The sequence below is a fragment of the Rhinolophus hipposideros genome (genome assembly GCF_964194185.1).
Source record: "Rhinolophus hipposideros genome assembly, chromosome: 4".
Classification (NCBI taxonomy): Eukaryota; Metazoa; Chordata; class Mammalia; order Chiroptera; family Rhinolophidae; genus Rhinolophus; species Rhinolophus hipposideros.
Genome location: NC_138050.1, coordinates 40,156,996 through 40,172,106, shown reverse-complemented (window position 1 = coordinate 40,172,106; position 15,111 = coordinate 40,156,996). Strand labels below are relative to the sequence as shown.

The 15,111-nt window shown below is 37.0% G+C and overlaps 1 protein-coding gene across 1 annotated transcript in view; it reads left to right on the top strand.

Moving 5' to 3' along the window:
- The window catches only part of GSR (glutathione-disulfide reductase), a 45,378-nt gene extending 30,455 nt beyond the window's left edge, over window positions 1-14,923 (top strand). Inside the window, exons 7-13 of the mRNA XM_081046215.1 lie at window positions 52-151; window positions 3,683-3,769; window positions 5,057-5,215; window positions 7,272-7,383; window positions 9,334-9,465; window positions 11,716-11,849; window positions 13,845-14,923. Of these exons, the coding sequence (XP_080902341.1) occupies window positions 52-151; window positions 3,683-3,769; window positions 5,057-5,215; window positions 7,272-7,383; window positions 9,334-9,465; window positions 11,716-11,849; window positions 13,845-13,994 (874 nt within the window). The 3' untranslated portion in view covers window positions 13,995-14,923. The remainder of the gene's footprint in view (window positions 1-51; window positions 152-3,682; window positions 3,770-5,056; window positions 5,216-7,271; window positions 7,384-9,333; window positions 9,466-11,715; window positions 11,850-13,844) is intronic.
- Window positions 14,924-15,111: the final 188 nt, after the last annotated feature.

The following is a 15,111-nucleotide window of genomic DNA, read 5'->3' as shown; positions in this document are numbered from 1 at the left end:
TATTCCAAAATAAGTCTGTTTAAAAATATTACCCCTTTGCTCTCATTTTAGCCACAGTGTCATTGTCGGCGCAGGTTACATTGCTGTGGAGATAGCAGGTATCCTTTCGGCTCTGGGCTCGAAGACATCACTCATGATACGGCATGATAAGGTAAAGTCTACCCTTGTCCGTTCTCTTGCCTTGATGTCAATTTTCTTAAAAATCTACAGTGAGAATTTTCTCTTATGTTGTCATTAAATACTAGGGTACAAAGCATGTGGAGATCGGTTGGTTTGTTCCATATGTTGCTGCACAGAAGCTATTTGAAGTAGGCCTTCTGTCTTTCCCAGCTACCAGCTGCCATAAGAGTTGATGAGATCATTTTGATTTAATCAATCTGGCAGACATTTTCATCATGAATTGTTAGATAATAGCAGATGACTTTATAAGGAGACATGCAGGGTTAAATATAAGTGTTAGTTAAATTGAACAGACTATCAGGTTAATTTCTTGGATTGGGTTATTAACACTCAGTCAAAAAATTTACTAAGTTCTTTGCATTAAAAGGACACATATCAAAAATATTTTCATCCCTATGTGCATGGCAGTATTAGTCACAATAGCCAAGATATGGAAGCAACCCAAGTGTCCATTGGTGGATGAATGGATAAATATAATGTGGTGTATACATACAATAAAATAGTATTTAACCTTAAAAAGGAAGAGCATTCTGACACATGCTACCACTTGGATGAACCTTGAGGACATACTAAATGAAATAAGCCAGTCACAAAAAGACAACTACTGTATTATTGCACTTATATTAAGTATCTAGAGTAGTCAGATTCATAGAAACAGAAAGTAGAGTGTTGGTTGCCAGGGGTTGCAGGGAGAAAGAAATGAGTTGTTGTTTAATGGGTACAGAGTTTCAGTTTTGCAAGAGGAAAAAGTTCTGGGGATCACTACAATAATACAAGTATACTTAACACTACAGAGCTGTACACTTAGCAATGGTCAAGTTGGTAAATTTAATGTTGTGTGTTTTGCTTTGCCACAAAAAAAAAAAAAAAAAACCAGTGAAGGAAGCTTATATATAGATCATCCATTCGAACCTCACTTTAAGGCCCAGAGAGGTTTTGTGACTGCTAATTAGTATCAAAACTGAGAGTCAACTAAGGTCTCAGAAGCCCAGACCAATATGCTGCTTTCGTGTTTGACATTAATGATGAAGTGTTGCTTTATATGTTTTGTTGATAATCGTGACTTAGCCTTCTTTAGTTTAGCCTACTGTTAAATGTACTACATTATCAATTCTATGATCTCCCCCGTTTCTAGCACCATTTTTGAGGCAGCATACGTTAAGAAGAATTAGGATAGACTTTCACCAATAATATGATGTAGGAAAAATGTGGGTTTTTCCATTCCCTTTGCAAAATTCTGCCTTTCCCACTGAGTATCATCTCTCATCACCCCATTATCAGATCACCACAATTATTATCACCTCTGTCATCATCACCCCCACCATGATGACCAGGTCATCTACACATATTTTTTCTTTCTTTTTTTTTATTAAAGTTTATTGGGGTGACAATTGTTAGTAAAGTTACATAGGTTTCAGATGTACAATTCTGTAATACATCATGTATGTATCACATTGTGTGTTCACCACCCAGAGTCAGTTCTCTTTCCATCACCATATATTGGACATACATATATTTTCTGTTGATCTGCTTTTGTGATTTGTGAGGTTTGAGCATCACTCCACGTCTATACTGATCCCTCATAAAGCAATCTCGTCAGACCTGATCCGTTTTTCAGAAGGAGTTTAACCCTCTCTGGCCTATTCCCCACTTCTTTCCTTCTATGTTTTTCCATTCAAACTAACCTACGTGGCTTTCCCCTGTCTGTAATGGGGTCCCACATTCTTATGTTTGTACAGACTCTTCTGCTTAAGGTGCTTTCCCTTCCCAAATCATCAAGATCCAGTGCAGGATGGGACAGTCTCTGAAACCTGCCCTGTTCTCTTCTGTATAATTTCTGTCTCTTAGAAAACATCTTATCTGTGTATCCTTTTAGTTAATTGTTAGTCTGTCTTTTATTCTAATATGTTATGTCTTCCACATAGTAGAACTTAATAAATATTTGTTGTTGGGATGAATGAACTGGTGAATTTATATAAAGTGCTGACCTCGGGTTAGCTTGTAAGAGTTACATGTCTTTCTCCTCCACTGGAAAGGGAGCAAAGGTGTCCATATGCAGTTTTATGTCCTCCTAGCACTTCTTAGAGTAAATCTCTCAAAAAACACTCACTGCATGCCTACTAATTTAAAATCTTGATAGTATGCTGACAAAGACTACGTGAATGATTGCTGTGAAAAAGGTGAGGTACGGGAATTTGTTATAGCAGCAATGCTACATATGTAAATGCTTTCGAAGATATAACTGATTCATTGCCCAGAACTTCCCACTTCAGCTTGGTATTTTGAACTCGATTAAGAAAAAAATAAAGTGAAAAAAAATACAGTGGCCCCACAGATATGGAGGGGGGAGTACTCCCTGTTTAGTGACACTACAACTGATCTGAGAGACGTGGTAAGAGATTTGTGCCTTCCCAGGCTCGATAAGCCTGCGGGGGGAGGGGGAGTAACAGAGCAGGAGTTGTCTGCCGTGGTTCCGGCACCTTTACGTGGCCTCTACCATCATGGGTGGGAAGAGGAAGTGGATAGTGATGTGGAAAGAACTTGATCTGAAGATTCAGGCCTATCTCAGTTTGAATCCTGGCTCTAATACTTTCTAAAAGTCACTCCAGTTCTTGGAGTCTCAGCTTCCTCATCTGAAAATAAAAAATATGGATAGTCTCCTATCCCGTAAAATCATTAAAAGGATTTGAGGAAGAGTAGATAGATGGATAGACAGACAGACATTCTCTAGAACAACACCTAGCATTCCAGGAAAAAAAACAAAGACAACTGTGTTTTCAGCTTTGTTGCAAACTTTAATAGGAGTGGATCCATAGTTACCAAATTCAGAACTCTAAAGCAGTTTGAGGTCTTAAAGAGATACTAAGACTAATATAAAATAAAATAAAAATAAAAAAAACTCCTCAAGACCATACTATTGACTTTTCTGCCTTGATAAAGAGATTTTGCTAGAGAATCTTCATTTAAATCATATCAGAGGGAAAGCTGCTCCTGGAATACTGAAAGGGGAAAGAGAATTTCTGGTCTCTAGATTTATGGAAAAGAGAAGCAAGCTTGGGAGGAACATGGCAAGATAGAAGCCTGCAGATGGCTTATCTATTTAACTCTAAAACAGCAGTTGGTGAAGTTAGATGTAGTACAGACATTAGTGGTGACGGAGGAAAATAGGTTTATTAAAACTCCTCACAGTATGGCCACAAATAAAAAAGGAGATAAGAGGGAGGATGATACCAAAATTTTCCTAGCAGTCACAAAAATTTCCCTAATTCCCTAATTTGATACTAATTAGCAGTCACAAAACCTCTCTGGGCCTTAAAGTGAGGTTCGAATGGGTGATCTATATATAAGCTTCCTTCACTTTTTTTTTTATTTTTTTGTGGCAAAGCAAAACACACAACATTAAATTTACCAACTTGACCATTGCTAAAGATACGTAGCATATCTTTAATCAAGTTTTATTCCTTTCCCACCCGATCCCTCTGCTGCCTCTGTTTGTATCCAGGTACTTAGAAATTTTGATTCAATAATCAGTTCCAACTGCACTGAGGAGCTGGAGAATGCTGGCATCGAGGTCCTGAAGTACTCACAGGTACGACCTACTGGGGCACGCGTACCACCCTTAGTCACCTGTCCATCATGAATCACATTTTGTGCTCTTGGCTTTACCCCGTTAGTTTTATAAACACAAACTCTTAGTCTACCCTAGTCAATTTGTTCCTTTCTAGAATACTACCAATTCTTTTCTTTATTATAAGAGGCTATATTTCTCATTTATTAATGAAGTCAATGTATAAAAGATTAGAAATCTGATAGTTGAATTTTGTTTGGTTAGAACTAAAGCTTTAATTTTTGTTCTCAAATGCCTTATTGAATATCCTTATTTTTCAGGAAATGTTATATTTATTTTTATATTTAAATATTATATTATATTTATATTTAAATATTATATTTATTTTTCAGGAAATATTATTATGGAATCTGTTTTTAAAGCACACCCCTTTGGGTTTTGATGGATGGAAAGATGGAAAGAAATTACAAAGTGCTTTCCTTCTTTACTTCTCCCTTTTGTGCTTTACTTCTTTACTTCTCCCTTTTGGGTTTTGATGGATGGAAAGATGGAAAGAAATTACGAAGTGCTTTACTTCTCCTTTTGGTGGATGGAAAGATGGAAAGAAATTACGAAGTGCTTTACTTCTCCGGGAATCACCTAAATTTCAGAATTTTCCTGGGGCATTAGCCTTGTAAAAAGTGATTGTTTTTCCCCACAGTTTCACCCTTTCACCATAGACCATGTCAAGTAAAATAATAAATGTGACTACGCTTTGTGAATATGAAAGTGCTAGATTGGTGGTGGGGGTCAACATCAGAATCACCTTGGGACCATCACTAAACTCTATGTGGGCTGCACTCTCCTGACCTGATTCTTACCCCCCTCCCTTATTCTGGTTAAGAATGTACAAGGAGAAGCAATGATTGTGCATGTGAAAAAGTTTCTTACTGATGCTGCTACAGCTTATTTCCTTCTCCCCACACTCCAGTTGCAAATCACTGTGCTTAAATTTATCACTTAAAATTTTACCAGTTTTTAAGAAGTATAGTTTAACATATTTTCCTTTTCATATGAAGCATTGAGTTGGTGTCATGAGCTGACATTTATGGCCATTGGCTGGATGATTTGGGGCCCCCTAGGAAATCATCACAGCTCCTAGGAGTTCTAGTATTGGTAGACTTTGGGTAAAAGTAAATGTGTGTCAGCATGTAAAGATTCACATGTAGAATTCAGGGAGGATTTGTTACATGTTAAGGATTCTAGTTTTTCTCTTTGTTTTCTTTCTTCCCTCCCTCCCCCACAATTAACACATTTATTTGCCAATAGGTCAAGGAAGTTAAAAAGACTTCCTCGGGCTTGGAACTCTGCATGGTTACTTCAGTTCCTGGTAGGAAGCCCACCTTAACCACAATTCCAGATGTTGACTGCCTCCTCTGGGCCATTGGGAGGGACCCAAATTCCAGGACCCTGAATTTAAACAAACTGGTAAGCTGAATTAGTCTGCCAAAACATTCTTGAATCTCTTAGCAGCCCTGTCTCTCTGCACCCCAGGCCCTAAAACTGTGGTGGGTTCTATTGGATTCTTTTTATTATACATACCCAGTTTGTCATCAAATCCCATTGCTACTTCTTTGAAATTTAAAAAAAAAAAATCCTTTTTAATGTCAGCCCCCTAGATCAGGTCCCAGCCACCTCTCATCTAGATTGTCCAGCAGTTTCCTGTCTAGCGTCTTCCTTACAGATTTCCTTTTTACTATGATACTTGTCTCTTTAAATCCCCAATATTATTCCTTATTGTCTACAGCTCTAATCCAGATTGTTGGGTGTGTAAATCGTCCTGGACATTATAGCACTTGGGGATGGGACCAATGTGCAGCTGATCTACAAGTGTTGTAATTGGCATTCTTATTTGTTCTGTTAAGTTTTGAAGGAAAGTCTAGTATAGTAGCTTGGGGCTTGGGTCCCAGAGTTTGACCCAGTTGTGAACCTTAGTTCTGTTACCAGTTTCATGGCCTTTAGCAAGAAGTGTAATTACTCTTAAGTTTGAATTGTTTCATATAAATATGGGAACAAAAATAGTACTTGCCTCATTGGGTTATAGAGAAGAATAAATGAGAAAGTGCTTGCAAAGTAATTAGCTGACATGTCAGCTTATGGTATGAACTCAATAAATGTTAACCAGCTGCTGTTGATGCTGTCGTGATGATTTTTTTTTCACGTTATACTACTCTGTGAATAATAATAGATATGTCATGTGTGAGGTTTATATATTTGATGGAGTCTCTTGAGAAATATATAACATTTTGATTTATGTTCTAATATTTGTTTTAATGTAGATTCCTTTTTCATTTCTATAAATGCTATATTTGAGCATTAAAAAAATGAAATATCTGGGGAGATGCTTTACTTGTGTTTAATCTTATTGTTCAGTGAAATTTAGTAAAACTAGCTCTCTGGTTTTATTTTAACAAAATTTGCCATCCAGCTTTTCACCTTTCAAGAGATATTTTGCCATGTGCAGATATAGGCATTGGTAGGTCCAGTTTTCAGCTATATTTGCTGAATTTTTAAAAAATGAGGCAAAAATTTTTAGTCTCATTCAATGTTAAGATATATTTTTATAGTGCAAGTTGAATGATTGCACTATGTGTAAGTCAACAAGTTACTGACCTATAATAATCCTATGTGTAAGTCAACAAGTTACTGACCTAATTTAATCTTGCCACCAACTCTTTGAAGGGTAAGGATGAGGAAAACAAGAGCACAAAGCTAATAGATAACTCATGGTTGTAAACTCTGTGGAGCTTGGAGGATATTTGTATTACCACTGTATTTGCAGTGACTAGGTTAATGCCTCATTTGTACTAGAAACTTGAACCTTGTTTTACCTGGCTTCAAAGGTAATAATACTCTTAACTGCTATGGAACCCACTTCTGTTGTCTCTCTGCTGCTCACACAGGAGTGTATACACATGGGATCTAGAAAGCCACAAGATAAGCGTGACACATTTTGGAGCAAAAATTTGACTCACTATAAGGGAAAATTTTTTGGTTAAAGGAATTAGCAGTATATTTTAGAGTAGAATGGAAAATTTGCTTGGATTTTTAAAGATAAAATGGTAAGCTTCAAAGAAATCTACTTTTGATGACTGCTTCATGGTGCCCCTTGAAGATATGAGTTAGCATGCTTCAGAAAGACTGCTACAGTGGAGAAAATTGAAAGCTACTGTCCTAGATGGACTCCACAGGGATAGCAAGTAGCATGTCTAATAGCTGAATGATGCCATCTCATGTTTATCTGGCCAGTTGAGTTATACATTGCAAAGTCAAATCCTGTTAAAATACCTCAAAATCGGATAAAATAGTTCCCTTTTAAAGAAAAGATATGAACCTTGCCAACTTGCTAACAAATTTTTCGTCTTGTGGTTCTTGGAGATTCAGGCTACAGAGGTGCCTGAAGTGAGATAGAATTAGAGATTTGTTCTGCTATTTTTTTTGTAGGTAAGCCAGATACTTATGTGATGTCCCTTCACAATTTTAGGGGATTCAAACTGACAGCAAAGGTCATATCATCGTGGATGAATTCCAGAACACTAACGTGAAAGGCATCTACGCAGTTGGGGATGTTTGTGGAAAAGCTCTTCTTACTCCAGGTAATGCAGCTTGTTTTCTTGGGTAAGGGAGGCTCTGTGTGTTATACAAAACTGTCCAGAAGTTCATAGCCAAATAGGTTTAAGCAAAGTTAAAAGGATGACTGTCTTTATGTCATCAAAATGACAAAAATCATTGAAATAGATGCTGGTTGGGTACCTGACGTTTTCTCAATAATATTCATTTTTACTTTAAAAATGCTTCGTGAAGACTAAAATTTTTATATAGCTGATACAGTCCTCTTCTGAACAGTGTAAATTAGAATCTGAGTTGTGTGTGGCGACAGAGGAAGGAAGTGGCTTTGGGAAGAAGTAATTGAGAGTGGGATTCTTCTATGATAATTTAGTTTTGATACAACGAAGATTGATCCTCATCCCCCGAGTTTCATACTTCAGGCTATTTTCGGATTTAACTGGCACTTTTCAAGCTCTTCTATCTATTATCAACTCCACTCCACCTGCTTTCACTCTGTACCCCTCTGCAGCCTCTCCAGCCTTTCCAAAATGGCCCTGGGTCTTACTTCAGGATGGAAACTTTCTCAGTTTCACACCCAAAACCGTTGAGTTTGTTTGGGAAGTTCTCTTAAAAACAAAATAACAAGGAAAGGTTCAAAAACTTTGTAACATAATCTAAGAGTTGAAAATTATGTTCAAGTGAAGAAATTTCTTAGGTATTCTACTGATAACTTATTTTGGAAAGAAACCTGTCAATTTCAAATCAATGAAATTAGTAGCTGATGCTTTTACTGAACTCAGGCATTTATTTTTTAAAGCCTTAGGAATAAAAACAGGCTAAGGAGAATAAACTTTTAAAAAATAATAAATAAAATAATTTTAAAAATAAACTTTAGGGCCGGCCTGGTGGCTCAGGCGGTTGGAGCTTTGTGCTCCTAATTCCAAAGGCTGCCGGTTCGATTCCCACATGGGCCAGTGGGCTCTCATCCACAAGGTTGCCAGTTCAATTCCTCGAGTCCCGCAATGGGTGGTGGGCTCCACCCCCTGCAACTAAAATTGAACACAGCACCTTGAGCTGAGCTGCCTCATGGATGGCTCAGTTGGTTGGATCGTGGGCTCCATAAGGTTACCAGTTTGATTTCTCGAGTCCCGCAAGGGATGGTGGGCAGCGCCCCCTGCAACTAAGATTGAACACGGCACCTTGAGCTGAGCTGCCACTGAGCTCCCGGATGACTCAGTTGTTTGGAGCGCGTCCTCTCAACCACAAGGTTGCTGGGTCGACTCCCGCAAGGGATGGTGGGCTGCGTCCCCTGCAACTAGCAAACAGCAACTGGACCAGGAGCTGAGCTGCGCCCTCCACAACTAAGACTGAAAGGACAACAACTTGACTTGGAAAAAAGTCCTGGAAGTACACACTGTTACGCAATAGAAGTCCTGTTCCCCCAATAAAATCTTTAAAAAAATAAAAATAAATAAACTAAAAGAATTTAGTGTGAACTGCATGTGGTTATAAAGTAGAACTGAAGGGCTGGCCCGGTGGCTCAGGCGGTTGGAGCTCCGTGCTCCTAACTCCGAAGGCTGCTGGTTCAGTTCCCACATGGGCCAGTGGGCTCTCAACCACAAGGTTGCCAGTTCAAAAAAAAAAAAAAAAAGTAGAACTGAAGATGCTTGAAACTAATATAGTTTGCTCCATAAGTGTTGTATCAAAAAGCTAATGTCCGCATTAAGTGGGTAACTGCCAGATGATTGGAAACTTGTAAATGTGTCTCTTTGTTTGTTGTTATAATAAAATGTACAGAATTTGATAATTTTGAAATTTTGATAGTCTTGAATTGATAACTAAGGTACTGATGTGTCTTTATTATATTGAATTTGGTATTATTGTGAGCACTAGTCAGAACTAGTATGTGAAGCCATGTGGCCAAATGGTCAGTTGAACAATTCTGCTATGAAAAAATGAGCAATAAGCTAAACATTGACTTTAAATTATCTTTGTAGTTGCCATAGCTGCTGGCCGAAAACTTGCCCATAGACTTTTTGAATGCAAAGAAGATTCCAAATTAGACTATGACAACATCCCCACGGTGGTCTTCAGCCACCCCCCTATTGGGACAGTGGGACTCACCGAAGGTAGGTATTGAAAAACGAAGGTCATTTACAGTTTCCTTCCCTTCACCCTCGACTTTAAAGTAGGTGTTTGTCAGCTAACTAAATCTATCTCAGCCTTCAAGTTACACTCCTGTTTGGTTAGCCTCTTGTCACAGCTCCAATTTCCTCCCTGACTACTACCATGTTGAGAGTATAATTCCTTTTCCTCATACCACCCTGTCTCTCTGACTATTTTTTTTTTTTAGCTTTTTATTTGAACTAATTGCAAATTTAAAGAAAAGTTGCAAAAAATAGTACAGAGGACTGTATACGCTTAAAAGTTTTGCTTTATTATTTTTTTTCTACACATAGAGACACACACACACACTCTTAAAAGTCAGTATCTGAATTTTATTAGTTTCAATATTATATTAGTTTCAGGTGTACAACATAATGATTAAACATTTATATAACTTACGAAGTGATCACCCTGATAAATCCAGTACCCATCTGACATAGTTACACAGTTATTGCAATATTATTGACCATATTATTGACTATGTTATTGACTATATTCCTTATGACATACCCTACATCTCCATAACTACTTTGTAACTACCAATTTGTATTTTTTAATCCCTTCCCACTTTTGACCCATCCTCCCCAATCCCCCTCCCATCTGGCAACCATCAAAATGTTCTCTGTATCTATGAGTTTGTTTCTGTTTTGTGTGTTTGCTTTGTTTTTTAGATTTTATACAAGGGAAATCATATAGTATTTATCGTTCTCTGTCTGAATTATTCTACTCAGCGCAATACCCTCTAGGTCCATCTATATTGTTGCAGATGGCAAGATTTCATTTTATAGCTGAGTAATATTCCATTGTGTATGTATACCACCTCTTTATCCATTCATCCATTTATGGACACCCAGGTTGCTTCCATATCTTTGCTATTATAAATAAAGCTGCAATGGACATTTGGATGCACATATCCCTTCAAAGTAGTGCTTTGGGTTTCTTCAGATAAATACTCAGAAGTGGGATTACTGGGTCCTTCTTTTTCTTTTGTTATAGTCTTTGTTTTAAAGTCTGTTTTGTCTGGTATAAGTATTGCTACTCCAGCTTCTGGGTTGTTTGTTTCCATTTTCATGAAATAGTTTTTTTCCTTCCCTTTGCTTTCAGTCTGTGTATGTCTTTCAGTCTGAAGTGAGTCTCTTGTAGGCAGCATATGTAAGGGTTTTGTTTTCTTATCCATTCAGCTCCTTTTCATCTTTTGATTGGAGTATTTAATCCATTTACATTTCAAGTAATTGTCGGCAGATACCATAGCTACTGTCATTTTATTATTCATAGTTTTTTAATCTCCTTCTTAAAGAAGTCCCTTTAGCAGTTTTTGTAATACTGATTTGGTGGTTATGAACTCCTTTAGCTTTTTCTTATCTGGGAAGCTGTTTATCTGTCTTTCGATTCTAAATGATAGCTTTGCTGGGTAGAGTAGTACTGGTTGTAGGTCCTTGCTTTTTATTATAACTCTGAATATTTCATTCTAATCCCTCTGGCCCTATAAAGTTTTGGCTGAGAAATCAGCCGACAATTTTTTTTTTTTTTTTCAGCCGACAATTTTATGGGAACTTCCTTGTAGATGACTAACTGTTTCCTCTTGCTGCTTTTAAGATTCTCTTTATTGTTAACCTTTGGCATTTTAATTATAATGTATCTTGGTGTAGGTCTCTTTGGCTTCATCTTGTTTGGGACTCTCTGTGCTTCCTAGGTTTGTGTATCTGTTTCCTTTGCCAGGTTTGGGGAATTTTCCATCATTTTTTCAAATAGCTTTTTAATTCCTTGTTCTCTCTCTTCTCCTTCTGGTACCTCTGTGATGAGAATGTTGGTGTGCTTGATATTGTCCCTGAGGCCCCTTAAACTCTCCTCATCAAATGAGAACATTTAAATTGATACAATATTATCTGAACTTTAGATCTTATTCAGATTTTGCCAATTGTCTTAAATCATTTTAGTTTTTAACATTTTTTTTCTTCAAATCAGGCTTCAGTCCAGGATAAAACACTGTATTTAGTTTTCATACCTCTTTGATGTCCTTTAATTCCTCAGTCTTTCATCTTTCATGAAATTAACATTTATTTTGTAGAATATTGCTCATTGTGGTTTTGTTTGATATTTTCTCATGATTTGATTTAGGTTGTGTATTTCTTGCTTTCTCTTTGATAGGGCAGTGTAAATTGTTTAGTTTTTTTTTTTTTTGATAGACACTTTTTCTTTCCTGTGCATTATAGATGAGGCCATTTCTAAATATGGAAAAGAAAATGTGAAGACCTATTCAACGACCTTTACCCCAATGTATCATGCAGTTACCAAAAGGAAAACGAAATGTGTGATGAAAATGGTCTGTGCTAACAAAGACGAGAAGGTATGGGAAAAATCCAGTAAGCTAAAGAGTAACTTCAAGGTTGGCAGTGATGGTGGCATTTTGGTGGAGTGGGGAGGGAGGAGACCAAGTAGTTAAGCCTTCTCTGATTGATTGAACTGGTGTGCTCCTATTTTTATCTGCCTACATATATTGAGGTTCTTCATAATATTTCATTTATAAAGAAGGTTCCACTGCAAACAAAGGGGGAAAGGTTGAAAGCCACAAAAAAGCTCAGTCATTGACCAATAGGCCAGGATAGATAGGAAATTCAGAAATGTTGATAAGTGGAAGAATGTAATGTATGATGAATTTAAATTTAACCAATCAGTGAAGAAGAGGGAATTTATTCAGTAAAATTATCTATTTTGGTTTAACTTTTTGAGGAACTACCAAACTGTTGTCCAAGGTGGCTGCAGCATTTTTCATTCCCCTCAGTCTTATGTAAGGGATCCAATTCCTCCACATCCTTCTCAACACTTGTTATTGTCTTTTTTATAGCCATCCTTGTGGATGTGAAATGGTATCTTATTTTGCGATTTTGGTTTGAATATGAACAAGTTTTTTGAAACATAATTTTTCAAATAGGTTTTGTTTGGTATTAGGTCAGCCTATTGGGTTTTTTCTACAAATTGAATTAAATATTACAATGGAACATGGCAGTATGCCTTGGGAACATGGCTCCACAAGGGACAGTGGCTTACCTGGAGATTCAGATGTAGTTTCCAACTTCTCTGATCGAAAAGAGCATAGTTTGTGTCTGATTCAAGATGACTTTGTACTCCAAAAGCCACAAGACATAGTCCCTGGCTTGTAGAAATCAACATTACTGAAGATTGACGGACGCAGAGAATTAGAGCAAAGAGAAGGAAGTAAGTGAGTGGGCAGCAGAACAAAGGTTGCTTTTTCTTGGCCCTGAATATTCCTCAGTAGCTTAAGATTTTCAGATGTTGAATCAGCAAGATTCCTACTTATCTCTTCATATCAGTTATTTCTTCGTACCATTAGCATTCATTCATTTGATAACCATTACCTGACAGTCTGCTAAAGACTAAGACCTGGGATATGGAGAGGGATGATATAAAGTTCCTGCCATCAACGGAAACTGGTATTGTAAATTCAATTTAGATCACAATATCTAAAAATCTGTGTTTAATGCATACATAAAATATGATTTGGGATTTGTTTTTTCAAATTGAGATGTACTTTTTTAAATTGTAAAAAGCACATAGCATTTTTAAGTGTACCATTCAGTAATTTTAAGTATATTCTTGATTTGTTTTTAAAACAAAATATTTCTGTAGCTAAATTTTATGTTCTCTTTGTTTTTCAATGGATTATTTACCCTAAAAGTATTTGCTGAAGGGGAACATTAACTAATAGTTTTAAAGTATAGTGAGAAATCTCACTGGAAAATGTGATTTGAAACAAATGCCTCTTTCTGGTCCTTCATGCAGTCATCCAGCTTGTATGAACTGAGTGCCCCCTACAGGCCATTGTTTTGCTTGGCCATAGGTATAGAGTAGGGAGCAAAAGCAGACAGAGACCCCTTCATCCAGAGGTTAAACTCTGCTGTGAAAGGCAGACTCTAATTGTCCGCTCCCCAGATAAATAAATACAACATAGCAGTTGTGATAGAACCATGGTGGAGAAATACTGGTAGTGCGAGATCATGTGATAGACAGTTTAACTGGGTCGGGAAGGAATGTGTAGGTATCTGAAGAATGAATGGGCTTTTGCTCTTAAAAGAGGACCAGAAAGATTGTCCCGATAGAGGAAACAACTTGTGTAAAGAAGAGGGCATGGGGAGTACTCAGGACAAAAGAAAGCCAGCGAGGCCGAGAGCCTGAGGGAGGGCTGTATGAGATGAGGTGGGCAGGGATGTTGAGGCAGGATTGTGTAGGGCCTTGTCAGCTGAGTCGTGCCTATGGGGATTAGAGAGGGAAGTTTTTACAGGTTTTTAAATATTAGGTATCTTTTTTTTTTTCTTTTTCCCAGGTGGTAGGGATCCACATGCAAGGGATTGGGTGTGATGAAATGCTGCAGGGTTTTGCTGTTGCAGTAAAAATGGGAGCCACAAAAGCTGACTTTGACAACACGGTTGCCATTCACCCTACCTCTTCGGAAGAACTGGTCACACTTCGTTGAGAACTCAGAGACTGTTATGGCTGGCAGCTGGATCAGTAGCCCTTCTGAAATGAACCAAATAATCACATTTACTTAAACTGTTCACATTTTATTATTTCTTTATTGTAATCAGGATCTTCCAATAGTGGAGAGTTTTTGTTATCCAGGATTGATTTTCATTTGATAGTATCTCATAGTAATTAATGGTTTAAAGTTTTTTTTTTATTAATAGCTCCGTGCTAGCTGGTTGGTTTATTTTGTTTTTGTTTTAGCCTTGTCCCACCTGTACAACTATATGTACTATAATTAAATTAATGTACTCAAATGAGTATATCTTGCTACTGTTTTATAAAGGAAGATGACAACAGCTGTTCACATTTAAATAATGCAAATGCACAGAATTTTTTTTTTTAAGTCAGTACTGTGCTGTGCATATTGCAAAGCTGCTTCAAGGGTGTGACCTTTCTCTCAAAACATACGACACAAGAGGCCTGCCTCTCTTACTTTATTCTTTCTTTTAAGTGATTAAAAATGATTTGTGTTATTTTTATGAGATGATGTACTTTAAACTTGGGAAAGATTAGAGAAGGCTAGTTATCTAAGTGAGGGATATTTTAGAAGTGATTCCTGCTTTCAGAAAGAGAGGGACTCAGATACTACAAAAGTCCCTTCTTCTGCTAAGAGTTCATAGTTCAATGAATCAATGAATGATTTTAGTTTTTATATGTGTTCTTGTCATTTTATTTTTTGTGAAAACTGTTTCCAAAAATTTAAGAATAAAGTGATAGCCTTTTCTTCTTATAAAATTTGTTGTTATGAATTTATGGGTAACAGTTCATTTTCCGAGAATATTACTCATTGGAGGGTCATATGCCAACACTGAGCTGTCTTAAGAAGGCTTATGGGGGAGAAAAGAGATTCCACATTTATAAATAAAGACCAGAAGTATAAAAGAAGCATTTAGCCAATTTCTTGGTTAAGTTGGAATAACAGTCTAGAACTAACTTAGGTTTTTAGCACTTTATTTCCATTAGCGTTTACCAGCTAGGTAAGTCAGTTAAAAATTTTCCGTGGTTTTCATTAATGGCCTAGTGCTTCAGGCTTCTTTCATTAAGCTTTTAATTAATGTCTCTCTGAT